The sequence below is a fragment of the Pelmatolapia mariae genome, linkage group LG10_11, assembly GCF_036321145.2.
Source record: "Pelmatolapia mariae isolate MD_Pm_ZW linkage group LG10_11, Pm_UMD_F_2, whole genome shotgun sequence".
In the NCBI taxonomy this organism is placed as follows: domain Eukaryota; kingdom Metazoa; phylum Chordata; class Actinopteri; order Cichliformes; family Cichlidae; genus Pelmatolapia; species Pelmatolapia mariae.
This window is the reverse complement of record NC_086236.1, coordinates 71502116-71529777: the sequence shown is the minus strand read 5'-3', so window position 1 is coordinate 71529777 and position 27662 is coordinate 71502116. Positions and strand designations below refer to the sequence as shown.

Here is a 27662-nt window from a genome sequence, read left to right as displayed (position 1 = left end):
TGATGCAAGTTCATCATTTTGCCTACATTAAGCTGGTTGGAAATTACTCTTATTGTCATTATTAGAAATGGAAAAGTGAGGCTTTGAGAAAAACTGAAAAACTTTAGGTAATTGTGCCAGAATTGTATCAAGATTTTGAAACAGGCTAATACCCACCTCCACAGTGTAGCTGGGCAGACTGATCCAAAAATCAATATAATCGATACAAGCTCTGGTACTGGTATCAGATCAACGCTAGCATTATATGATTGATGCTTTAGTTCGTTTGTCTCCTATAAGGTCAGAACATTGTTCCAGATCTCCTAAACACTCACTTTCAGAATAAATAAAAAGCTCAAATGTGTGTTTTATTTTGTTAAGTAGTTATTGTGGAATGCAAAAATTACCATGATTTAGTGATCATTAAAATTAGAAAATTGATGATGAGTCATGATACAATTGCTCTCCCCTACATAAACAGCCTATTTAACTTAGAAGTATGGATACCTGCAGTATACCCTGTATTTACTGTAATACTAAAATCTGCAGTATGGTACAGCACTACTCAATACCCACAAACCACTTTTGATAAAGTCACATCTTGATAATAATATTCTGTAAAACAATCAAGCAAAAAAAATAAATAAATAAAAAATCCCTGTGCAATTCAGGTAAAGAGAAAGCAGGCTGTAACTGTAGTGAACAGTGTGCTTTTCTCCAGTCTGCTGAAATGTTGCTTCAGCTTCTAAGCAGTTTAGGGCAGTAAACAACAAACCAATTTACAAAATAAAATGCAGGGAGAGAAAACTAATATTTTTAGTGATAACTTCAAAACTTTTCAGACTCAGCTGTTTTTGCAGCTGAGTCTGCTTCATTTTTGGAAAACCCTGGAAAAAACCCCCTGCAATGCTGGGTGGTTTTGGTTGAATTTTAAGCTTTTTGGGTGTTAGTGTCATCAGCTTTGTTCTACACAATGCCAAACAGGTTTTAGGTTTTATTTTCAAATAATGCAAAATAAATCTTTACATTAATAAAAGACTAAATGTCTTTGCTTCTAAATTACTGACTATATATATTAAATTATAACGTAGTTCACATTTCACATTGACTAAAACCTTTTAAGTCTGAGTAGACATGCTTCCATGCGTGTCAGTTAGAGTAAGAATGAAGAGAACAGCAAATACATTTTCTGGAAAAAATATCAAATAAACTGTCGTCAACTGCCTGCGTGGCCGGCTTCTGTTGAGATCATTTAATGAATTTGCGGAGCATTGCGCCCCTCTCTCGTCGTGATAATGTGATGTTATTCAGTTACACGTTTGATCTAAGTGTTAAACCTGAATGGATAGCCTATATCAGTCTTCACAATTCACAGCACAAATAATAATGACAGATAGAAAGCGGACATAGATAGATAGCGGAAATATCAAAAACATTAATCCAGTAATTACATGGCCAAGCCCAAATTACCCTGGTTCCCAACGTGACAATTTTGGCTCCTCCCCTGCCTAAACGCTCCACGGTCACGTGTCATGGGCGTATTTAACATAATTTAGGAGTAAAATTTGGAAACATCTGCTTCTTCAGCTCGACAAACTGTCGAAATAGAAGTATCTAGCGTCGCATGATCATCAGTTACCAGCACTCCCAGTTTCACCTGCAGTGCTTCACCCTGCTCATTAGTAATACTGTAATACTGGAAGTCTTTTTCACTGACAGCAACGAGTCGCCCGGAAAATAATTTCATTGCAATGGATCTTCTTGTGTTGGTGCTCCTGTGCACTGCTCCACTGGTGCCGAGCTACCGCTCAGAATTGGTTATAGACAACTGTAAAGACATGCAACTCCACCACACTGGGCTGAGCCCACAGACAGCACCATCACCCTTCACTGTCACTGCAGAGCAAACGCGCTACGGACTTGGGGAGGATGTCAAAGGTAACTAAGTATGAGTAGAAGTGGGCCGGTGTTTTGCCAAAAATTGATTTTAAACTGCTGTAAATGGCTTGTTGGCCTGTAATATCTGAAACACAAGTCAAATGTACGCATCGGGAATGATATCATGACCTCTTGAGTAACGAACAACATTTATGTCTCAAGGTACTGTAGAAGCTGCAGTTTTTGGGAAAGTGATTTTTATATATATCCTTCATTAATCCACTTAAAAAGTCTCATTGACGTCAAAAATGTCTTCTTTAAGATGTTTCTGGGTAGCAGAAATTGCAAAAAAATATAACTTAATTATCCTATAAATATACTTTAACTGGCCAAAAATATCTGGATTGGTTATGAGGTACAATAACCCTCATAACCAATAAAGATACTTGAAAACAGGTCATTTCTTTACTTTATATATAACCCCTTTGTAAGCCTTGTTGACTACAGTCTGTTTACCAATACAAGCAGAGGCATAAAGTCATTTTGACGGATTATCGCTTTTTTTTTTTTTTTTTTTTTTTTTTACAACACCTTAACGATTATTCTGGGTTCCGGCAACTTCCGTTATTGAGCTGTTAAATCCGATATCCACATTAATCTTTTGTGCTGTTGAGTGAGGTCACTTTCTGTGTGCGACAGCCTGGAGTTCCTTCCGGTTGACATTCAAACAGATGCGTCCTAGACTTAAGCAATGACTATGAGAAATTTTGACGCAGTCCAGTTATTGCTACAAAAATAGAATAAAATAAAACAACAAAAAACTAGTTTGTGCTCTGTGACTCTTGAGGCTCTAAGTTGAGGAACAGGTTTCCAGCTTCCAGACGGCTGTACTCTGAATGAATACAGTGTTGTTCAGTCCCTTGGGATAATTGTTGTAGTGTTGGTGTAGTACAGATCATTCCAAGCATTACCAAGAAATTCATCAGCAGTTCTTGGAAGACTTTCACGAAATCACCGAACGATGACAGACTTTCAGAGGTTGCTAATGTGTCATGGATTAACAAGGGCTGCTATAGCATCTCCTATCAGTGAGCGATGGTGATCACAAACTCCAGTAATTCACAGCAAGATGACCGATAATCTCTTCTTTTCCTTATCATCACTTTCATCAAAAAGGTGGTTTACACTAGTTGTGATCCAGATGATTCTGTAAATGTAAGCCTCACCCAGCAACTTCTGTCTTGTGGAAGCTTTATGTTTAGTTAGTTACATTCTGTATTCTTATAGTTTTTTAAGACAACTTTGCTAAAGTGACATCGTGATAATGTGATGTTGTGAAACACACACACACGCCTGAGCTATTCTAAACTTGATTATACCAGACTTTTATTAATTATCATTAATGCATGTTTTGGGTACAAACAAGAAAAGGAAAAAAACTCGACACTGTCATAAAGACAGCAAGCTGTGCCTGTAGCGAACAGTGTGCTTCATATCACTTTATAAAATAAAATGTACTGATAAAAGACTCATATATTTATTATGGTAACTTCAAAGGTTTTCAGACTCAGCTTCTTCTGAGTTTGAGAACATGAAAGATCGGGTATTGTTTCCTTTCACATGGGCGCGAACGTTTGTAATAAACAGAAAAAGGTAGCATCAACGTGCCTAAAACCAGCGAAGAGCCACCTGTCGAAACTCCATGGTCACGTTACCTGGGTATTTTTTAACCACACCTGAGTTTCAAAACATCTGCTCTTCCTAAGGTTTCTAAGCATTGTGCGTCGACCATCCCATCCCTAGACATCAGTTACTGACCCTCCCAGTCACCCGCAGCGCTCCACCCTGCACAACAATAATACTGTGATACGTACGTTCTGTGTTTTCCCCGCTGACTGCAGTAGGTTGGCTAATGAGTAGCCTTGAAAAAATTATCTTCTACTGTCAACCTAGAAAATAAACTCGGTGAATATTGCATTTTAAAAAATTCATTTCTCTGCTTGTTTTAAACACGACACATCAGCTGAAAATAATGCACCTGGTGAAGTTCCCAGGCTATAACGCTAAAGAACGAGGCGTGGACGTTAGTCTGCTTGTGCTACACACTGTGACGCACTACGGCAGAGTAACCTGTTCCACACCTTTTCCATATCTGTACCACGAGCATTCTTAAAATACGTCCCATCTTCCGTTTCTAACCTATTTTCTCGATGGCATTTTCCTCGAGGTCACTAAAAACAGGGTATGAGAATTGTTGAATGCTTAGAACGCGCTGAGAACTGGAACCACACTCGTCTCTCCTCAACAGTGTGTCACCTGATGTCCGCCGTGTTGAAACTGAAGATGTACTACAAAAATCGCATCTTACTTCGCATAACGTATACTAACCCCGTTTTTTGTGTAAGTCAAATAAACGAGAACACAATGTGAAAACACCTATCCATTACAAAAACTGGCATTTTAAGAAGAATGAATATTTAGGGCCTGATTTACTGACGTCTGCAGGAGCAGCAAGCCTTCTTTGGACATTAAGAAATCTGATGGATTTTAGGAGGCTGAGTGTCAGTTTTGTAACTAACAGTTTTGAACATGAGTATTTTTCCAAGTTTGTGGCACACAATTTTATGCAAACAGCACCAAATGTAACTGAAAAAAGTCCTGTCATGTGATTGCTGCGAGGGTACTTTTTGGGAGGGGAGATGTTATCAGAACGAGTGCGTAATCGCACTTTATGTAAATCGCTCAGAGTTGTTCACGCAGTGCTAAAACTTTGGCTCAGTCACAAAACTCATACTACGCTGAGTGTTAAGGGGCGAGCCCCGGCTCAGAATTTAACGAAACAGAGTGGAAAAAACTGAGCTTCATTTTCTCGGCACACAGCGAGCGAGTTATGAATCTTTAATAAATACAATAATGTCTGCATGTGCTGTTAAACCTATGAAGCGATGTGTGCATACACGCAGGTGGCACATTAGCATGTCAACTGGAGTGGCTGTTTTCAGAAACAGACTCTTGCCTAAAACCTGAGTTTACAATGGACAATAAATTACAATCAGTTCTCCTGAAAATAGCGTCACTAGATAATTACAGCATCCTAAAACGGGACGCCTACATTCTAGGCTACTTGCTGACCTCATATCAAATTTGTACATATAAAGTGTGGAGTTTTTATTTAATCTTTACTGTCAAACCTTTAAAGAGCACCGAGTCTGCAGCTGAGAGAATAAAAAGTAAAACTGTTCGGAGCAGGTTAGAGTTTCAGTTTAAAAGCACTTGGCAGGTCCGTGTTATCAATTATTCTTTTGTTTACAGCATGTTTTAAGTGTTTATATTTTTATATATATATATATATATATATATATATATATGTATATATATATATATATATATATATATATACATATATATATACATATATGTATATATACATATATATATATATATACATATATATATATATACATATATAAATATATATATATATACATATATAAATATATATATATATGTATATATATATATATATATATATACATATATATATTTATATATATATATATAAATGTGTATATAAATATATATATATATACATATATATATATTTATATATATATATATATATATGTATATATATATATATATACATATATATGTGTGTGTGTGTGTGTGTGTGTGTGTTTCTATGTTCTATGTTAGGTACAGTTAAGCCGTACCTTACATAACCTACTGAATGGATCGCTGAGTGTGTGCTGCTTTCGGGAATATACGTGTTTAGATTTGGCGGTTTAAAAAAATGTATAAAATGTTGTCGTAGCTACTTAATTCTGATCTCTTGCCAAGTCTCGTTTACACTGCTAGAACCGCCACTACTAAAACACGTTACACACATCAAGACCCCCGTTTAATCAGTCAAATTAATTCCTCTTTTACTATTGCAACAAACTTTGATCTGCAATAACGAAGGCGTGATTTCCACTGCTCCGTTATTGAGCTGTGGTGTGACACTAAACTTCAAAGTTTAAATGGATCCTGCTTGAAGTTTAAGAGCTCTAAAGTACCCTAGATGTAAAGGGAAGCACTTAGAGTGCACTCAGTCTCAAAATAATTAACTAGAATTAAGATGTTTCTTGTCCTAAATCAACAGATAACCGATTTGCTGCAGCATTCATCTCGTGTCATTTTTACATCAGTTGCCTTTTACTGTTATGTGTTTTAATATTCAATGTTGATTTTTCATCACTATTTTAAAACGTTTTTAGAGTAGAGCAGGGGGCACTAACAGGAATCATTTCTATGTAAGAAAAGTCGTTATCGTAAAATGCCATTTTAAGTTAGAAGCTGCCAACACCACCCATTTCATGAACATCCTGGTTTAACTTAGCGAGTTTATAGCCAGCTTCGTGGAACCGTTTACCCCGAGCAGTATATCATGAAGCTCGTTCAACATTCCCAGGGTATCTATCCGTTAAATGGATTCACTCACCCCTTACCCTTAATCACTTACTGTTTTTAAATTGTTCCCACTTAAAGTAGTAATAGAGTATGGATGAGTTTTACTATAAAATATTTCTGCAATAGTGCAGCATAGCACTGTTGCCTCATAGCAGGGAGGACCCGAATTCAACTCTGCCATATGCATGGGGCCTTTCTGTGTGGAGTTTGCATGTTCTCCTCATGTTTGCATGACTTCTCTCAGGGTACTCTGATGTCCTCCCACAGTACAAGACATACAGTTAGTGCGGTTAGGTTTCCTGTGGGTGTAAGTGGTTGCCTGTGTCTCTGTGTTAGCCCTGTGACAGACTGGAGACCTGTCCAGGGTGTGCCCCGCCTCTCACCCTCTGGTAGCTGGGATAGGCTTCAGCCCCCCTGCAACCCCATTAAGGACACGCGTAAGAGGATGGATGAGTTCAGAAACTGATTAAATGTTCTTTAGCCGATCAGTAACAAAACTCAGTTGGTTCTTTCTTTGGTTGAATTTCATCTCTTAAATAACTGTCACTAAAATTCTTTTTCCATAATCTTACTGTCAGAAAGACAAACGGTTACGTTCATTCATTATCTAATATCTAAATTCACTGTCAGTAGGGATTTCCTGAATGTGTCCACAGAGCTAACATTTTGTTTTTCGTTGATTCCAAGTTGAGCTACAGGGTCCAGCCTCCACACCATTCACTGGTTTCCTGTTGGAGGCTATAGAAGTGGGAAGCGAGACTCCTGTGGGTTCCTTTGCCATACCAGCAGGGGCTGCTAAACTCCTCACTTGCAGCCAAAGACCTGTGAGTTTCCTTTCATCATTCCTTTCATGTTAATGCGAGCACCATGAACGATAATGTATAATCGTATATATCACACCTTGATTCTGCTGTTAGTTTTATACCAACACTGAAATTCAAAGTGACAATTCATTTTTGATGGACAGAACAGTCTATTGTTCTCCAATCCTTGTGTTATTCAAATGTAATAAAGAAATAAAAAAAAGCATGGATTGTCCACTTATCACTAATAAACAGGAAATTAACAATTATCTGAACTGTTTATCTATAATTGTTTGAAAACTTCTATAACTATTGCAAAATGGATTTTAAAAAAACTGCTAAAACACTTAGTGAAGAGCCCTAAATCAAAACACACCAAGAAATGTGATAAAATGAAAGCATTGAATACATATTTAATAAGTCCCTGTAAAAAACAGTATTCTTGTCAGTGTTTTTCCTGTACCCAATACAGTTTTTAAATTTTGTTTATGGATTTGCTTTTTTTAAATAATGAAAAACTATAACTATGAAAACAATGTATGCATGTGTAAGATAGCAGACCTTAGACTTACTAAAACAATGTTATTAGTTTTTGTGACACGCTGCAAGGTGTATAATAAAATTAAACTGCAACGAAGTATATTATGTTTCACATTATATAATTTGATTTGTTGACTGTAAATCATATGTACTTATACCCTGGGTGTGCTTGTTAGCAGAGCTTCATAACACTAAATACAAAATTCAGGCACAATACTGAGACTGTGTAACAAGCTTTGAGCTCAGTGTAAGTACACATGTGAAATGACAAAAACAGATGATATACAGTACATTCAAACAACATAATGATGTCATAGTCTCTCTCATGTGTGCGTGTCCAGAAATCTGCTGTGTCCCACACATCAGGCTTTAATAGCAGCTACATTCAGGTGACATGGAGATCAGAACCATCAGGAGATATCAAAGCTGTTCAGTTCCGGTAAAGTTCATTCATTCTAGAAAAGCACTTTGATAACACTCAGGCGTTTATACCCCAGTTCACACTGGTTTTGGTGTCGCTGCAGTGCATCCTTTGTGCAGAATCCTACAACATTTTGGGTTAATGTGACGAGCCCTGTCCTGACCTTCACTAATGGCAGGGTTGCCAGATCTGCAGGTGCCCTCACTGGGAATGGCAGTACACAACCTGCACCACTTGTTGTAAGTAACAATGTCTCTTTTTAACACAGTATGAAAGCTGAAGGCTTTGCCTCCCGTTCTGCTTTTAAGTATTCTTGAGACCAGAAGTCCACAGCTCTAGAACAAAGTGCTCTAATGGGGTGATATGGTACGGTATGTGAGGAGCAGGTTTTTAAATTTGATTCTGGATTTAATAGATTCAAAATTTAAGATTCAAAGCTTTTATTGTCATATGTGCAAAGAAAAAACATTTCTCTGTACAATGAAATTCTTTCTCTGCTGTCCACACACAGATCCTGGTTAATATGTACAAATAGATAAAATACAAATAGCAGGAATAAATAAGTGGAGACAAAAAGTGTTAAATAGATTTATGTGCAGGTAACCAATGAAGAGAAGCCAATAGGAGAAATATGCTATCTCTTTCTAATATCCCTGTCAGTACTCTTGCTGCTGCATTTTGGATCAACTGAATTTAGCAATATGGCGCAAATGGAAGAAAGCATTACTGTCACGATCCTGGGTCTCTAAACCAGCCTTTTTGAGTTTACTTTTTGAGTTCTCCTTGAAATATGTTGAGTAATAGGATTATCATTTGGTTCCCTTAAGTTTAGTCTAGTTATGGTTCACTTAGGTCTTCTGTGTTAGTCTGTCATGTTTCTTGTCTTTTTGTTCATGCTGTCAAGCTTGTGTTATCATATTTACATCATTCCATGCTGTTTCCTGTTTTATTTTGAAAGTGTGTGTCCTATGTCAGTGTAGTGAACTTTGCTTCCTTTGTCACGTTATGTCAGTATAGCCTCAGCTGTTTCCCCATGTGTTTCCACTTCCCCTGATCACCTCCTGTGTGTACTTGGTCTCTGTGTTTTCTTCCATTTGTTGTCACCAGGATTTTCCATGTTCAGGTTTTTTATTATGTTTAAGGTTTTGTTCTTTGTCTTTTGTGTTTCAATTCAATTTGAATTCAGTTTTATTCATATAGCACCAAGTCACAACGACAGTCGCCTCAAGATGCTTTATATTGTACAGTAGATCGTACAATAATAGATACAGAGAAAAACCCAACAATCATATGACCCCATATGAGCAAACACTTTGGCGACAGTGGGAAGGAAAAACTCCCTTTTAACAGGAAGAAACCTCCGGCAGAACCAGGCTCAGGGAGGGGCGGGGCCATCTGCTGAGACCGGCTGGGGTAAGAGAAGGAAGACAGGATAAAGACATGCTGTGGAAGAGAGACAGATTAATAACAGATACGATTCAGTGCAGAGAGGTCTATTAACACATAGTGAGTGAGAAAGGTGACTGGAAAGGAAACTCAATGCATCATGGGAATCCCCCGGCAGCCTACGTCTATTGCAGCATAACTAAGGGAGGATTCAGGGTCACCTGGTCCAGCCCTAACTATATGCTTTAGCAAAATGGAACGTTTTTAGCCTAATCTTAAAAGTAGAGATAGTGTCTGTCTCCCGAATCCAAACGGGAAGCTGGTTCCACAGAAGAGGGGCCTGAAAACTGAAGGCTCTGCCTCCCATTCTACTTTTAAATACTCTAGGAACAACAAGTAAGCCTGCAGTGTGAGAGCGAAGTGCTCTAATAGGGTGATATGGTACTACAAGGTCATTAAGATAAGATGGGGCCTGATTATTTAAGACCTTGTATGTGAGGAGCAGGATTTTGAATTCAATTCTGGATTTAACAGGAAGCCAATGAAGGGAAGCCAAAACAGGAGAAATCTGCTCTCTCTTTCTAGTCCCTGTCAGGACTCTTGGTGCAGCATTTTGGATTAACTGAAGGCTTTTCAGGGAGTTTTTAGGACTTCCTGATAATAATGAATTACAGTAGTCCAGCATGGAAGTAATAAATGCATGAACTCGTTTTTCAGCGTCACTCTGAGACAGTATATTTCTAATTTTAGAGATGTTGCGCAGATGGAAGAAAGCAGTCTTCTTCCATCTTGTTTAATATGTGCATTGAAGGACATATCCTGGTCAACATGACTCCAAGGTTCCTCACAGTGTTACTGGAGGCCAAGGTAATGCCATCCAGAGTAAGAATCTGGTTAGACACCATATTTCTAAGATTTTCAGGGCCGAGTAAAACAACTTCAGTTTTATCTGAACTAAGAAGCAGAAAGTTAGCGGCCATCCAGGTCTTTAGGTCTTTAAGACATTCCTGTACTTTAAATAATTGGTGTGTGTTATCTGGCTTTATGGACGGATAGAGTTGATTTTCATCTGCATAGAGTAAAAAAAGGAAAAAAAAATATATATATATACATAAAGTAAACATAACTGGTCTTTGCATGGAACAATGTAGAACTCCATAATTAACTTTAGTGTGTAAAGAGGACTCTCCATTTACATGAAAAAATTGGAGTCTATTAGATAGATATGATATAAACCACTGCATTCAGTACTTTTAATAACTGCATGCTCTAATTGCTGTTGCCTGTACTCATGCTGCCCCGACATCATGCCAGTGCATTTTGGGGATGGCACAGGCACTGATTGGTTTTCTATCGCCCATTTGCTGGGAGTAAGGGCGCCCTCCGTTTGCGAGGTGCGCCTGCTGCACAGGGAGGAGAGGGCGGGGCGGTGGGGGATTCTCTGGCTGGCTGGAGCGGCATCTAATAACCAACTCACAAAATAAAACAAAATAAAAAGAAACTAACAAACACGAAAACACCAGACATTATGATACAGACTTATAATTTGCACTGGTGTTTTTTCAAAATTCTATACCTGAAAAGTGAGCGCGAGAGCCCTCGGTGGGCCTGCTTGCTGCTGTGCTGAAGTCAAAGTAAACTTTATTGTCATCTCCACTACATACAGTCCAGTATATAGAGAGACGAGACGACGAGGCTCCAGTTACAGCAGTGCAAGTAAACAAACAGTAACTCTAAGAAGAGTAAGAAGATCCTCGGGTTGGGGGAGTGTAAAATTAAAACCAATGGAAGATGGACAAGAAAAGTTCAAAGCCATCAGGTGCTCAGTTTAGAAAAAAGAGAAAAGAAGAGGAGGTGAAACGAGCAAAAGATACAGGTAAGCAGATGTGTCATTGGATGATGGCAGGTCATCCTGAAACAATCAGAATCAGAATACTTTATTAATCTCTAAGGAAATTATGTGGGCTACAGTTGCTCCAAGAAGAAATTGTAAAAATAGTAACAGTAACAGACTAGACTCAAAACAATACATTATTTTACAGATTTTACACATTTAAGAAATAGCACTAATATATACAGATCACTCAACTATAAATATCAATGATTAAAAGAGGAGATTATAAATAAATATCAAGAATATTGACAAGAATATTGCAGAGTAGAAAAGAGCGTGTGTAAAAAGGGTGTAACTATTGCAGTGCTGACAGTGTATTAGATGGAGGGAGCGTTCGCCCAGGGAACCAACAGGCTAGGACCGCACCTGCACACTGTACCCACAGGCTGCACGTACAAGCATTTATGTAGCATGTGTTTATGTAGCATTTATTTACTTTTATTTTATTTTATTTTATTTATATAGTTACATATTTTTGCATGTCTTCATTTCTATTGTAGTTTTCATATGCTGCTTTGTTTTATTTTTTATAATAATTTATTTTATTTATCTATTTTATATGTGGATATATTTGTTTGGAATCTGTAGTGGGCAGCAAATGAATAATTTCATTGTACAGGAAAATATGTTTCTTTACTGTGCAAATGACAATAAAATACTAAAATGTTTGAAAGCTTGAAACCATGGATACACAGTCTCTGTATAGTAAGCAGAGCTGCATGATAGTGATGTGCAGTACTGTGTAATAGACTTCGGCTTAATGTAAACGCAAATGTAAAGTGAGAAAATAAGATGGTATATTCCAGTACAACATAATGATGCCAGAGTCTGAAAAATCCAGTTCTTGCCGTTTTGCGCATGCGTCTGACGCTGTGATTTTGTTTGTGACTGTTGCGAGTCGCGCTGAACCGAGTAAGTGGAAAAAAGTGGAAAAAAGGGTGTTTTTCCTGATATCGATATTTTTGACACTGGTTAGCCAACAGTTTACATTACAAAGCTGCAGAAAAACTAGCTAATCACTAGCAACTGCCACAACTAGCTAAACGTAAGCTAAAGTGGCAGTTTTTCGTTGTTGACGCTGTCACCGGTACGAGATTTCGGAATGGCACCACTTACCTCAACATCCAGTTGTGAAAGCTGCGTCAACCTGAGCCAAAAAGTGATCGAGCTGGAGCAAAGGATATCCACGCTATACCAAATCCAGGGGGCTGAACGCGATCTGGACACGATCCTCCTTGGCAAAGCTCAAACCACCGCTACTAGCGCTGAGCTAGCCGACACAGTGCACCACTCAGCTGTTGTGTCCCAAGATCCCGCCAACGGTGAACCCAGGCTCCAAACTTGTGTCGCTGGTGTTTCTGCCACGGACGAGAACTGCTGGTTTCAACTAGGGGCCAGACCCAAGGCTCTGGTCAGCTCCACTCCACTCCAACCAGCGCCATGGACCATGATTGGGACGCGCGGTGGCTGCAGAGGGGCCAGGAGGATCCATCTCTCGCACCCTCACCCCTCCGGTGCGGTAGTGCTGAAGAATAAATTCAGTATCCTGGATCCTGTGGACTTTCCTCCTCTGGCCGCTAGCCCTCGCCACCCCGCTGTGTCGCTGAAGTCTGCACCATCTCCACCACTACGTCCCCGGAGCCGTGGCGGGCAGCCCGGCGCTGTGGCGCAAACTCGCCGTTTTTTGTTCTGTTCTTCACCCCGGCTCCTCGGAGAAGAGGACCCACGGCGCAGCTACCTGGGAGTCACGCACGCGGTCCGGCTGGTGCATCTCCATCTGAACACCCCCGGTGCCGTGGCGCAGGCGTCTCAGATGGCCAGCAGTCCCCGGTGGCATCTCCTCTCTCCACGCTGGTCCTCGGAGATTCCATCGTCAGGAACGTGCGGATGAGGGGGGCGCTCACGCTGTCGTTCCCGGGAGCCACCGTTGTCGACATAGTGGACAGAATTCCCAACATCCTGGCGTCCCACCCACAGGCCAACCGGCTCATCATCCACATCGGCACCAATGACATCCCCAAACGGCAATCTGAGCTGCTGAAGCTGGACTTCCTCCAACTCTTCAGCCTCCTTGGTCAGTTGCAGGTGAGTGCTTTTATCTCCGGCCCCACCCCCACCTGCGGCAGAGGGATAGGCCGTTTCAGCCGGCTGCTCAGCCTTAACACCTGGCTCTCCTCCGCCTGTGTCTCCCACGGCGTGGGTTTTATTAACAATTTTGATGCCTTCTGGGAGAGGAGACATCTTTTTGGGGCAGACGGACTCCACCTCAACGCCTGGGGACGCCGTTTGCTGTCCGCCAATTTGGTATTTGGCGTACAGCACTCCCGCACACGGCCCTGTCATTACCCCAAACCGACACTACCCGCTGATCTGTCCTCCACTGACTGATGTCCCCCTGGTCCCAGCTCCTATATTTGTTCCACTTTTAACAGTAATACACAAAACCCTGGACTCGGACCTCTCTCTCCCACAGTCAACACAATACCCGTAATAATCACAAACAGAGAGCAACACAATTATCATAAATCCAGTAACTCCAAAAACATTAATAACCTCCGGCCTCTTCAAAAATCTCAGCATTCATTGAACTCTACTGTCAAAAATCCACCAGTCTCAATCAGTATGGCACTTTTAAATGTCCGCTCTCTGTTGAACAAGTCTTTTATTATTAATGATTTAATTTTAGATAATAAACTTGATTGTTTATTTTTAACTGAAACATGGCTGGGTTCGGATGCACCAGTTGTTCTCACTGAGGCCTCCCCACCAAATTTTAATTTCTCTTTTTCCTTTAGAAGTGGTAAGAGAGGTGGTGGGACTGCATCTTTAACCAATAACACACTCACCACCAAACAAATTTTATTTGATCATTTTACCACTTTCGAATTCCACGCTATTGTTTTCAGCAGCCCTCCAGTTTTATCTGTCACAATTTATAGACCACCTAAAGACAGTGCTGCTTTTATCAAGGAATTCTCAGAATTTTTAACAAACATACATTCAAAATATAAAATGATAATTCTAACCGGTGATTTTAATCTGCACATAGATAATCCTTCTGACCCTACATCAAAAGAATTCTTAAACATTCTTCACTGTATGGATTTTACCCAGCACGTCACGCAGCCGACTCACAACAGAGGACACACTCTGGACCTGGTCATCACCCATGGGCTGTCCACCAGTGTGTCCTCTGTTGTTGACTTAGCTGTCTCTGACCACTACTGTGTGTTTTTTAACATCACCGGTTTTATTCAGCGGGAGACCTCGGTGCGAACTGTGAGGAGGCGCTATCTAACCTCTGAAGTGGCTGCAAATTTTACCAGGATTTTAGACGAATGCCCCCCTGTGATTCTACCTGCACCCTGTGATTTTATTTTTAATCATTTTAACCTAAAACTGAAGAAAAGCCTTGACTCCGTTGCTCCACTCACCACCAAAAAGATTAACGTAAAACGTGTATCACCCTGGAGAAATGAAGAAGTCAAAAAACTCAAAAGAAATTGCAGGGCAGCAGAAAGGAGATGGAGGAAAAATAAAAATGAAATCAACTATCAAATACTTTGCGAGCAACTTAAAATTTACAATAATACACTAAGGAATTCAAGAAATTCATACTTCATACCAAAATAATCAGTAATAACAAAAATAATCCCAAGGTCCTCTTCTCCACCATAGATCACTTATTTAACCCTGATTTTAACAGCTCCCAAAGAACCCCCAGAGACTCACTCTGTGAGCAGTTTGCAGACCACTTCAGGGGAAAAATCAACACCATCAGATGTGATATTTTATCTTCTCGTGATATGATTTTAAACACATCTGAGGGCTCGACTGTACCTGAGGAGACACTGGACAGCTTTGTCCTGGTTAATACTGAGAACCTTAAGAAAGTTTTCTCCACAGTGAGACCCACCACATGTCTTTTAGATCCAATCCCCTCTCCACTTTTTAAAACACTTTATGGATTTTTTGAAGCTGAGCTTTTATACATGATGAATTGCTCTCTTCAGTTGGGTGTCTTCCCTGCTGCCTTTAAAACGGCGGTGGTGAGGCCCCTTCTGAAGAAGAGCAATTTGGATTGCAATAATTTTAATAACTACAGACCTGTATCCAACTTACCATTTTTAAGTAAAATTTTAGAAAAACTTGTTTTTACTCAGATTAATGATTTTCTGAATGATAAACAGATCCTAGAAATATTTCAGTCTGGATTTCGGGTGAACCACAGCACAGAGACCGCTCTCCTAAAGGTTTTAAATGATATTAGATGTAACTGGGACTCCCAAAAGCTCTCAGTCCTGGTGCTACTGGATCTAAGTGCAGCCTTTGATACAGTAGACCACGCTATACTTTTAAACAGACTGAAACACATGGTGGGCCTCTCTGGTACTGTACACAACTGGTTCACTTCCTATCTCTCAGACAGAACTTTTATGGTGAGTATGGATACATGCTCCTCTAAGATCCATAAAATGACATGTGGTGTGCCTCAAGGGTCGGTTTTAGGCCCTGTACTTTTTAATTTATATATGCTCCCTCTTGGCGGCGTCATCAGGAGGCATGGAGTGAACTTCCACAGTTACGCTGATGATACTCAGCTGTATATCTCCGTGTCTCCTGATGACACCAGACCAATGGATGCCCTTTTTAACTGTATTGTAGATATAAAATCTTGGATGGCAGAAAACTTTTTACAGCTTAACCAGGACAAGACTGAAGTTTTAATCATTGGTCCTGAGGCTCAGAGAGAGAAACTCTTGTCTAAATTACAGGCATTTTCACTATGCCCTTCACTACAAGTGAAAAACCTGGGTGTTATTTTTGACTCTGAGCTTGGTTTTATCCCACATATTAAACATGTAACCAAAATTGGATTTTATCATCTAAAAAATATAGCCAGAGTCCGCCCTATTCTCTCTCGGGCCAACACGGAGATGCTGATGCATGCTTTTATTACCAGTCGCATTGATTACTGTAATGCCCTGCTCTCTGGTCTCCCCAAAAAGAATATTTCACCTTTGCAACTTTTGCAAAACTCTGCAGCTCGTGTGCTGACGAAGACCAGAGGGCGGGCCCACATTACACCGGTTTTACAATCGCTGCATTGGCTCCCCGTGTGTTTCAGGATCGATTTTAAAGTTCTTTTATTGGTTTTTAAATGTCTTAATGGTCTTGGGCCTTCTTATCTTTCAGATCTGCTTTTACCATATGAACCCTCACGGACCCTGAGGTCCTCTGGTACTGGCCTTTTGATTGTCCCTAAAGTCAGGACACATACTCACGGAGAGGCAGCTTTTCAGTCGTATGGTCCTCGACTGTGGAACAGCCTGCCGGAGGAGCTCAGGGCCGCAGAGAACGTTCATGTTTTTAAAAACAGGCTCAAGACCCACCTTTTTAATTTAGCTTTTAACTAACGCTTATTTATTTAATGCTTATTTATTCTATCCTGTTATTCTATTTATATTATTCATTTAGTTTTACCTAATATTTACTGATTTTATTCTTATTCATTTTTTATCTTCTTACTCTGTTTATACTTATATTTATATTATATCCCACTCTTATTTATTTGATCTTTTTATCCTGTTTATATTCTTATTAGGTCATATCTCCAGTGTTTCCTCGGAGGGGGTTCTCTGCACCGGGGCTGTGATCGACCGTGGCTGCTGGGGCCCTGTGGGTCCTCTGAGCCTGGCTGGGGGGCTTCTTAGCCTCCCTCCTGCTGTGTGCCCAGCCTGGAGGCTGCGGTCTGTGACCGGCTCCCGGTGCAGACAGCTCCCTGTGATAGTGTTTCCTCACTTGGCTAATACGTACCCAGCCCAATTTTACTCTTTAGGTGTGTGTGTGTGTATGTGTGTGTGTGGGGGTGGGGGGGTAGGGGGATGTGTGTATCATGACCGCTTCTGTTAATGACAGTGCGGGGAATGAGTGGGAGGGTGAGGTGGGCTGCTTTTAACCATGTAAAGCACTTTGTGCTACAGTTTGTATGAAAAGTGCTTTATAAATAAAGATTGATTGATTGATTGATTGATTTCTGTTTCACTCTTTCTCATTCTGTTTGTCTGTGTCCAGAAATCAGCTGGATCCATCTCTAGTGCTGACTGTGGCGTCACCAAGGTCTGCTTCAGTCAGCCTTCAAACTGTGACCCAGCAGTCAGTTCTAGCTGTTATTTCATGTCAGCCATGATGTTACCCAGTGGTACAGCTGTTCAGTATGAGATGACTGGTCCTAATCAAGGATACATCGCTTTTGGATTCTCTGATGATCAGAAGATGGTAGCGTAAAGAAAAATTCTTGATTCTGTGAAATGTTACATGTGTTAAGCAATAACAACAATAAGCCTCTTGGCGTACTTGTATTAAGCAGCACCTATGGGTAAAAAAGCTGCTGTTACAACTTCAGTTTATTTTTGAAAATTCACAATTTTTAGAAAACTTCTGGTTACCTTGTTTTCCCAAACAATATCAACAAGTTTGGATTTTTTTCCCCAAAAGAATTAATCATTAAATAATAGTTAAAAACTTTCATATGTGTTAAAAGCATAATAATTCTTTACTATATTTGTCTTTCCTCAGGGAAACGATGATATTTATGTTTGTGGCATGAATAGTAGTGGACTAGTTGGGGTGCAACATATGCGGTCAACAGGACGAACAACTCCACAAGTTGTTGCTCTGGTACTAAAGTTTTTCCTAATATCAGTGATTTATATAAGGCTAGAATGTTTAGATATAATGTTTTTTACTGCTCTTCAAAAATCTGAATTGAATTCTATTTGATTAGATAAATATATCTGACATTTCTGACATTTTTTGTATGTGTCCTACAGGGAAACGTTTATAATATGATAACGTCATTGCAGAACAATGTCATCAGTTGTTCCTTCACTACTACGAACATAATTTCTATACAGGGGACTTCAGGTTTCAACCAATCCTACTACGTGTTGTTTGTCCATGGACCCAGCAGCAATGGTAACGGAACTTGATGTGCCAGATGGTTTCTTACACCACAGTAGTCATCCTTTTAAACCAGTTAATAAAAGGCATATTTTTTTAAACGAGCATGTTACTGTTTCTGTAACTCAACCAATCAGATCAATAACATGAAGTGAGCATGAACAGAAGCCCTAGTTAAAAAGCATTGAAAACTAGCTATTACGTTATTGTGTTGATAGTCAGTATTTATGGACTTCACAAGGTCCTTCTTTCCAGTTTTACTGCTAAACAGTGTGTTAAATGTTCACCTGGGTGACTTCTACACACAGACACACACAGATGCACACACACATATATACGAATGTATGCATAAGCTTTGCCACATCTTTCCTACAGGTCAAATCCAGCAGCATAATGGTGACTTTTACAGCAACAACAAGATTGGCATTTCTACTCCTCTGGCTGTCAGTCAAGACACAATTCCTGATATTGTCAAAGCTCATGGTAAGATCCTCACAGAGAGATCTCTGTGTGAATTTTTTTTATGTTCAGTGTGAGCAAAGTCTTTTGTCACTTAATTTGATCAACCTGTTCACAGCTAGTACACTGTGTGAAAACAGTCAGGATCCAAAGAGGATAAATGCTACTGTGAACATCGGGACATTGACAAGGCATTTTTTTTATGCTTGAAATGAGATTAAACTATTTAATCTATAATATTAAGTAGAGTTACAGTTCCTTAAACTGAACTGTGCCTGTTGCATTTCACAGAGACATTTCACATGAAAAAGGAACCAGAACAGTTGATCTCTTGGCAATAACTTGTTTTATTTTTATTTATTTATTTTTATTTTATTTTATTTATAATTTAATGACTACTGTGAGATGTTTCTGTGTGTATGTTGAGACTGGGGGAAGAAATTCATCTTAACTCACAAAACAAAGAGAACTGGAGAGAATTCCAACATTAAACTGTGTTTCAGGGTCACTGATGCTGATTGCCTGGATGACCACGGGAACATTGGGAATGATGGTTGCCCGATATCTGAAAAAAATGGCCAAAGGAACGAGAATGTGCAACAAAGATCTCTGGTTTGTGGTGAGACATCATGGACAAAACAACTTATTATGTCTTTTCAACATGAAACCAAAGCTTTTGCAAACCAGATTTTAAAAACATAGTCATATAGAATGTATTCTAGATGTAAACACATCTAATAATTATTCCATCTAAGATATGTTAGACTTGTAAAACAGTTGGTCCAAGTCTAATCTTTTTTGAGAGCAGTTGATTTTGTATATTTGGCTGGCTTAATATCATATTGTATTCTTTGTGTTCCTTCAGGTCCATATCGGAGTAATGTGTCTGACAGTAGCAGCCACAATCATTGCTTTCATCCTCATTTTCTCGTATGCTCAGGACTGGTCTGGGGTTAGTACACTGACTCTGACTGAAGCAGATTTGTTATAGTTTTGTATTTTTTAATACAGGTGTCACAAAGGTGGAACGGACTCAGGCGCAGACCAGGTGGATTTAGAATGAAAGTCACAAGTTTATTTACAATCACACCAAGTGAAACTATATACAGTGCACAGGACAGGGATTTCCAGGGATCCACAGATGGAGGGGAAACAGGTCCAAAACACACTCCACACGGCCACTCCTCACTCTCCACTTTCACAATGCTCTTCAGCAATCATGCTCATGCTCATTCATTTTGATAAATGAATGCATATATCCTCCAAATTATGTTATGCATTTCATCTAATGCTAGTTTATAAGTGCTACATGTAAGTACACTAAGTAAATAAAACTTTTTTTATATAGCGCCTCAATTTTCCAAGGTTCAGACAAGTGGGTAAGAAAAGCACAAATATGTGAGGTGCAAAAACATTTATTTTTTGTCTTAAACTTAAGAAAATTGTCCATTCTGTCTTTGATAGGACCCAAGCACCTAGGCAAGTACTTGTAGCTTTAAAGAGATCTATAACTTAATGTTGCAGTATTAAGAAATGTCCTTAAAAGGCTTAAAATGTGCCAAAGAGGGAATGGATGTAACAGAAACAATAAAAAAACAAAACAAAATGGAATCATGTGGCACAGGGTAGGCAAGAGAATTTGAAGAGGACCTGAAATTAGAAGCAGCCACAGAAAAGGATCATTCAGAAGATCTGAGGAGAACCCATCAAAGGATGACCCTCAAACACTCATCCAGTATCTCATCCTACTAAGCAAAATGTAGTGGTCAACAATGTCAAAGGCAGAGGTCGGGTCCAACATCAACAAAACAGAACATTCTCCTCCATCACTGGAAGCTCTAGGAAGAGCTATTTTATTAGTGAGCTCTGCCAAAGTCAGTCTGCTTAGCTGCTTACTTGTTAAGAAATACTAAAGTACTGATTTAAGTTCCTTACTCAAGTAAAAGTGAAATGAAATTTCAGGCTCTGAAATTTACTCAGAGTAAAAAGTACAAAAGTAGCTATCTGAAGGTCTACCAACTATTTTGGTGCAACATTAATGGAAACTGACCATAATAATACGTATCATAAAATTTGTAGATGCAAATCTTTTTTTTCTTTGCCTTAACACCTAAACATAAAAATAAATACAGTCAGGGGTTAAATTGAGATTCGGAAAGTTGGGGAACCCTTAAATTGGCAACCAGGGACAGACAACCATCTGCAGATTTTCATTGTGTCACTAGACAAAAGTTAATGCCGTGCAATATTGGCTTTTAAATGCACCGAGAGTCAAAAGAAGCCAAAGGAGCCAAGTGCCCATCATTTGAAGTGCCTAGGTATCTCCTAACTGCTGATTAATGGTGTTGTTCTTGTGTTAGCACTAATGTCAGAAATTGGCCGTGTTTTGTTTTGTCTTTTTAGTTTTTGGCATATTCTTTTACTTATCTTGACATTCCTCAAGCTCTCTCTTTAATCATATGTTTCAGCTGCCAGACTGATATTTACACCCCCATGATAATCACTGGTAACGTGTTTGGTTTCCAGGGAGCACATCCAGTGTTGGGCTGCCTGGTTATGATCCTCTCATTCATCCAGCCTATTGGGGCTTTGCTGCGCTGTGGACCACAACATCACCTGTATGTATCCATCTCTGTGTGTTTATTCAATTTACTATGACCTGCCAATACACCTTGAAGAGTACTCTGTTTGAATATTATTTTAAACAGATTAAAAAATAGCCTGACTTTTTTATTCCTACAATTATTTAAGAAGTTTTGGAAACACTATAACACCCAGTGTAGGGACTAACGCGTTATTAAGTAACGCGTTACAGTAACTACGTTATTACTGTGGTAACGAGCACGGTAACTAGTTATTATGCCAAAATCAGGAACGCGTTAATCGTTACTGGGATTTAGATAGGGTCGTTATTCGTTACTTCGTGTGTTGCGTTCGACTTACCTCGGAAATCGGAACACAGACCTGGGAATGATTTCTCACTCGAGTAAACGGCGTTCTGGTTAGCCTCGTCAGAGAAGTCGGGATTCTAATATGGCAATGCTCTCGAAAACGGTTGTTTTGCTAGCCCTCTACAATAAGAAATTACTACTAAACACATATGCAGCCATAGCTGGACTCGGTGGGCCGATGGTGATTTGTCGTTTTGATGGGCCGATGTTTGTTTTTCTTCTTTTTTTTTTTCCCGTAACGGTATAAACAATGAAAGGTAGTGGATTGGTCAGATGCTGGCAGATGTGTAAAAATAACTCAATTGTTTGGTGGTGGCATCGCGGAGCTTCCGCAGACTCAGTAACATTAGCAAGTGTTCGAGGCCAGCAGGCGGATGAGGGAAAGAGGAGGCAGGAGGACACCGGTCCGAGTGTCAGGTAAACTGAACTTCAGACCAACCAAAAATCAGCAAAATAACACCACCAAAAAACACCCAAATTAAATCCAAATAAAATAATATCTGCACCAAAGACTAAATCAATAACATTTTGACAATTAAACATAGGACCCTCTATTCTCTCTATTAAGTCCCAGTTTGTAAATGATTTAAATTGATCAACTGAATTCTTCCTTTCATAAACCTGGTAGGATGAAATAGTTTGTTTGAACCACAACAACCTCAACACAACTTACTCAATTTACACAACTCACTGTCAGACAGAGTGGCTGAAGCACCCCTCCTTTAGCCACTCCCATTATCAGCAGTTCTCTAAATCCATGCACTTGGTAACTAACTGGGTTAAAATTAATTGGCCTGTAAAACTAGGACCCTAGGAGTAACCTGAAATAACCCTTTGAGTGATGTTACATTAAAACACAGGTTTTTACCTTTGCTTTCACAAAGGTTAAAAAAAGCGAATGTTCACAATTTAGACTTTTTGAATGTAGAATATTTTATCAAAGCTAATTATCAGGAGCAAAGTAAACACCTAATGAAATAATAATACTTGCATAATCAAATCACTTGAATTATATTTAGGAAAGGGAGCCTTCCTATTTGGAATTTAGGCTGTTTCAACAACCAAATCCTTGGAAGTTATAATCAAACACGGCAACAATGACCAGAGAAAAAGCTAAAAATCATAAGTCCAATTTGTGTCTCCACAGTGTTCAGGCAGTGGTTGCCCTTTGGTGTTTCTTGCTATAATTTCCAACTGTGAACTCTCAGGGCTGGATCCTGTTATATTATCCTATATTATCGTCTTTCTGACTTTTTATAATAATAATACTAATAATGGATTGCATTTATATAGCGCTTTTTGAGACCCTCAAAGCGCTTTACAATTCCACTATTCATTCACTCTCACATTCACACACTGGTGGAGGCAAGCTACAGTTGTAGCTACAGCTGCCCTGGGGCAGACTGACAGTAGCGAGGGTGCCATATCGCGCCATTGGCCGTTTTGGCTATCACCAGTAGGCGGTAGGTGAAGTGTTTTGCCCGAGGACACAACGACGAAGACAGACAGAGCTGGGGATCAAACCAGCAAACTTCCGGTTACAAGATGAGCTTCCCAACCCCCTGAACCACGGTTGCCCCACTTTTACCTACTTTAACTAGAACAGAGATTACTTCATTAAAATATGTAATTAAACTTAAACGGGGCGATCGTGGCTCAAGAGTTGGCAGTTCGTCTTGTAATCGGAAGGTTGCCAGTTCAAGCCCCGGCTCCGACAGTCTCGGTCGTTGTGTCCTTGGGCAAGACACTTTACCCGTTGCCTACTGGTGGTGGTCAGAGGGCCCGGTGGCGCCAGTGTCCGGCAGCCTCACCTCTGTCAGTGCGCCCCAGGGCAGCGGTGGCTACAATATAGCTTGCCATCACCAGTGTGTGAATGGGCGAATGACTGAATGTAGTGTAATTGATCGTCTGCAGAAAAATGGTTTATCCAAAGAGTTTTAGTCAGGTTTCCGAACTCATCACAGAACAGAAACAGTGTTAGTGACTGATCTTCTTATGGCCTCTGACAGTGGACTCATTTCTGTGCTTTTCCTAGTAGACCTTAGTGCAGCAACTGATACTGTTGACTATAATATTTTCTTATAGAGATTAGAGCATGCAGTTGCAATTAAAGGTACTGAACTACAGTGGTTTGAATCATATCTATCAAATAAACTCAAATTTGTTCATGTAAATAGAGTCTTCTTTAGAAACTGTTATTTATGTAGTTCCACATGGTTACATGCTAAGACCAGTTCTGTTTGCATTATATGCTTGCCTTAGCCAGTATAATTTGAAGGCATAGCATGTATTTTCATTGCTATGCAAATGAATCCCAGCTCTGTCTGTTAGTGAAACCAGATAACACACAACAGTTAGTTAAACTGCAGGAATGTCTTGAAGACAAAAAGACCTGGATGAGTTCTAATTTTATGTTTCTAAATTCAGATAAAACTGAAGTTATTGTACATTTCCCTAGAAAACTTAGAAACATGGTGTCTACCCAAACCTTACATGGCTTTACATTGGCCACCAGGAAATGTCCTATAGCGTGCATATTAAACAAATATGTATGACTACTTTCTTCCAGTTGTGCAATATCTCAAAAATTAGAGCCATTCTGTTTCAGAGAGATGCTGAATAATTAGATCATCCATTCATTACTTCTAGGCTGAATTACTGTAATTTATTATCAGTTTGTCCTAAAGTCTACCTGAAAAGCCTTCAGTTGAACTGAAGGGAGTATTTCTACCATCTTGCCTTCTCTTCATTCACACACACACGGTCTTAATAATCAGGTGCCATCGTGTCTTAAAGAACTAATAGTACCATATCACCCCAAAGACTGCTGGCTTACTTGGCCCTGGGGTTTTTAAACGTAGAATGGGAGGTAGAGCCTTCAGCTTTTCCCGCTTCTGTGGAACCAGCTCTCAGTTTGAATCTGAGTCAGACAGCTTTTGTGATTAGACTTAAAACTTTTCGTTTTAAGTCTAAGCATATAGTTGGGTTGGATCAGGTGATCTGAATCCTGATTTGAATTACATGTTTTACTTTAGCTTCTAGTGGGACACGAGCTGGCTGTTGCCTGTTGTTCAACAAATGACCTGTGGTTTGGATTTTTTTAATGGTTTTATATTTATTATATTTTCTTTGACAGCCGGTATCTGTTCAACTGGACACATTTTTTAAATGCAGTGGTAATAAAAGCTTTAGCTGGTAAGCTTTTTTTTTTTACTTCATGCTGTTCTGCACTCTTTAATAAATGCAAACATTTTCACCCCTGATGCTACTCTTAAATGCCTGCTTCTTTGTGTCACACAGTGGCAGCCATATTTACAGGCCTGGACAGGATTGACAGCAGTGATGGATGGCTAATGAAAGTGATGGGTGGCTTCTTTGCCTGGGAAGTTCTCTTCATCATCATTTTGGAGGTCCATGATTGGATAGTTAAGCATACAGGTAAGCTTTGGTTTTTCTCATTTCAGTGACAGAATAAAGCCGTCATCACTGTTAACAGTGCAGAGGTTGATTGAGAAGTACTGTCGTTAAACACAATAGGCGTGGTGAAAAATTAAAGTAATAACTGCAGCGTTTGACACCTACAGACAAGGGAATTTTTTTAGATGTTCTAGAGCATGTGGTGGCCACTTTATGTTATGATACCCATTTAAAGGTACAGCTGTGTCTAGGGTTGCCATCTAGAGACCACAACAGAAAATACTTTAATTTTCGGTGTTATTTATATAGTGTTTGTTCACAGCAATGGCCATCTCCAGGTACATTATTCTGTAAGGTAAAAGGTCTTATGTTATTAGAAAGAAAAATAAAACCATGTACCTCTTAAGTGAATCTTTTGAAACCTCTGTTTATTAGGTAAGTGTGTCACTTTTCATTAAATTAAAAGGGAACAGGCCTTACTTGGCCATTAAACTGTTAAGTTACTGTGAAGTTTACAGTAAATTGTACTGTAAAATAAAAAAAAAAACAAAAGAACTGGAGATTATCAATAAAAATGGCTATAATTCCTAAACAGTTACTGCATTTTTTAAAAACCTCTGAATTAAAGCTGAAAGCATTTCAATAACATATTGTTTGATTTAAGAATGTTTTGAATAATATTTAAATGAGTTAAAACAATTTGAAATTACATTCAAGCTTAAAAATAATTTATCTTGTGCTACAAGCATAAATCAAATGATTAAAATAAACATTGACTTAAACTGAAGTGAACTGAAAAATAAAGAAGATTCAGGTGTAAGGGGTAAGGTCAGTGGCCATGAAATATTCTTTGGGTGTTTTTTGTGCTGTGTTATTTTAACTGTTCCCTTTGTTCTGGATTTCAGATAGCACCACTGTAGAAATGGAATCAGCATTGGTAAGCTGAAAGAAATAATAAAGCAAATAATCATTGATAATTGTAACATTACAAGGATTTTTAATGCAATTTACATTTTTATTTTTGTCAGGTCAAAGGTGATGGTCTGCTGATCGGTCTGTTTTTTATTGGAAACATTTGCTTTTTGCTGGCACTTTTAGTTGGAATTGGGCAGAAATAAGAGCAGCAAAAGAATCACCTAGAGCATTTAATTTGTTGTATTTGATCCGAAGATATTTAGTGAAAGAACATGCACTGAAAATTCTGACCCATTAATCCATCAGTTGGCAATCCTGGAAAGTTTGTTTTCTCCTTCAGTAATGTCATTTTTTGTGGATGTTTTTGTTTGATATTCTTCTTATACTTTCAGTATCATATCTAAAATTTAGTTCAGCTGCCTAAGTAGAATGTCAATCAGCATTTAACCCAACCTCATTATGTCAAAATTGATTGTTCATTATATAGTGTAATACTGTTTATATCCATGAGCATTACAATATAATTAATTCTTGATATTTTGTAATCCTAGTTTTTATTACTTTTTATACACAGCCTTACTTTTCCTTTGTCATTGTGTTGGTTTACTGGCCTTATGTATTCCTGTGGTATTTACTTTGTTTTTGGACTTTACAATAGTAACTAATAAAAGGTCAATGACTGAAAGATTAATAGGCTCTGTTTTGAGTTTTGTTCAAAAAAGAATGACTTCATATAGGGAAAAATATATATCACATATGCAGGACACCTTAAACTAGTTTTTTAATTAAGCAGCAAGGCAGAACAAAGTCGGGGCTGTATCAAGACACGAGGACTAAACCCCAATTCAACCAGACCCAGAACTGATCCGGAATTAAAACAGGACTACAACTGTTCAAAATCAGGACTACTTAGGACTTAACCAAGACAGAACCAGAATCAGAACTAGATGATAGTAGCACTAAAAATCATCATAGACCTGCACTACACTTATTTTTTAATTCTGCCAAAGTACACTATTTAGATTCAGAAAAGTTTATATAATTATTTCGCCTTGTTGTGCAGACAAGCCTGCATAACTTAATAAATGTAGAATTTGAAAAATAACAAACCTAAAAAGAAACACTAGGTACGAGATACATGAGTACCTATGATACAGTGATACTTTTGGTAAACAACCATTTGACTAACATGTCTGTCTCACCTGCTCTTGTTCCCTCTCTGTTCTGTCCTCATTCTCCTCTCTCTCTCCCTCTGTTTCTCTCTCTCCCTCTCTGTTCCTCTCTCTCTCTCTCTGTTCCTCTCTCTCTCTCTCTGTTCCTCTCTCTCCCTCTCTGCTCCTCTCTCTCCCTCTCTGTTCCTCTCTCTCCCTCTCTGTTCCTCTCTCTCCCTCTCTGCTCCTCTCTCTCTCTCTCTGTTCCTCTCTCTCCCTCTCTGCTCCTCTCTCTCCCTCTCTGTTCCTCTCTCTCTCTCTCTGTTCCTCTCTCTCTCTCTGTTCCTCTCTCTCCCTCTCTGCTCCTCTCTCTCCCTCTCTGTTCCTCTCTCTCTCTCTGTTCCTCTCTCTCCCTCTCTGTTCCTCTCTCTCCCTCTCTGCTCCTCTCTCTCC

At 39.2% G+C, this 27662-nt stretch overlaps 1 protein-coding gene across 1 annotated transcript; it reads left to right on the top strand.

The window, feature by feature from the left end:
• Nucleotides 1-1730: 1730 nt before the first annotated feature.
• Nucleotides 1731-26333, top strand: LOC134635552 (putative ferric-chelate reductase 1). The gene is made up of 15 exons (XM_063484927.1): nt 1731-1917; nt 6997-7133; nt 7994-8091; nt 8177-8312; nt 17429-17632; nt 17933-18034; nt 18187-18331; nt 18692-18799; nt 19279-19394; nt 19641-19727; nt 21302-21393; nt 24863-24921; nt 25027-25164; nt 26049-26080; nt 26172-26333. Exons 1-15 carry the CDS (start codon nt 1731-1733, stop codon nt 26259-26261), a joined length of 1731 nt encoding a protein of 576 aa, XP_063340997.1. The 3' UTR covers nt 26262-26333.
• Nucleotides 26334-27662: the final 1329 nt, after the last annotated feature.

Coding starts and splice junctions, on each gene's coding strand:
- LOC134635552 (XM_063484927.1), top strand. CDS start 1,731: ATGGATCTTCTTGTGTTGGTGCTCCTGTGCACTGCTCCACTGGTGCCG. Junction 1,918..6,996: donor ACTTGGGGAGGATGTCAAAG/GTAACTAAGTAT, acceptor GTTGATTCCAAG/TTGAGCTACAGGGTCCAGCC. Junction 25,165..26,048: donor TTGGATAGTTAAGCATACAG/GTAAGCTTTGGT, acceptor TCTGGATTTCAG/ATAGCACCACTGTAGAAATG.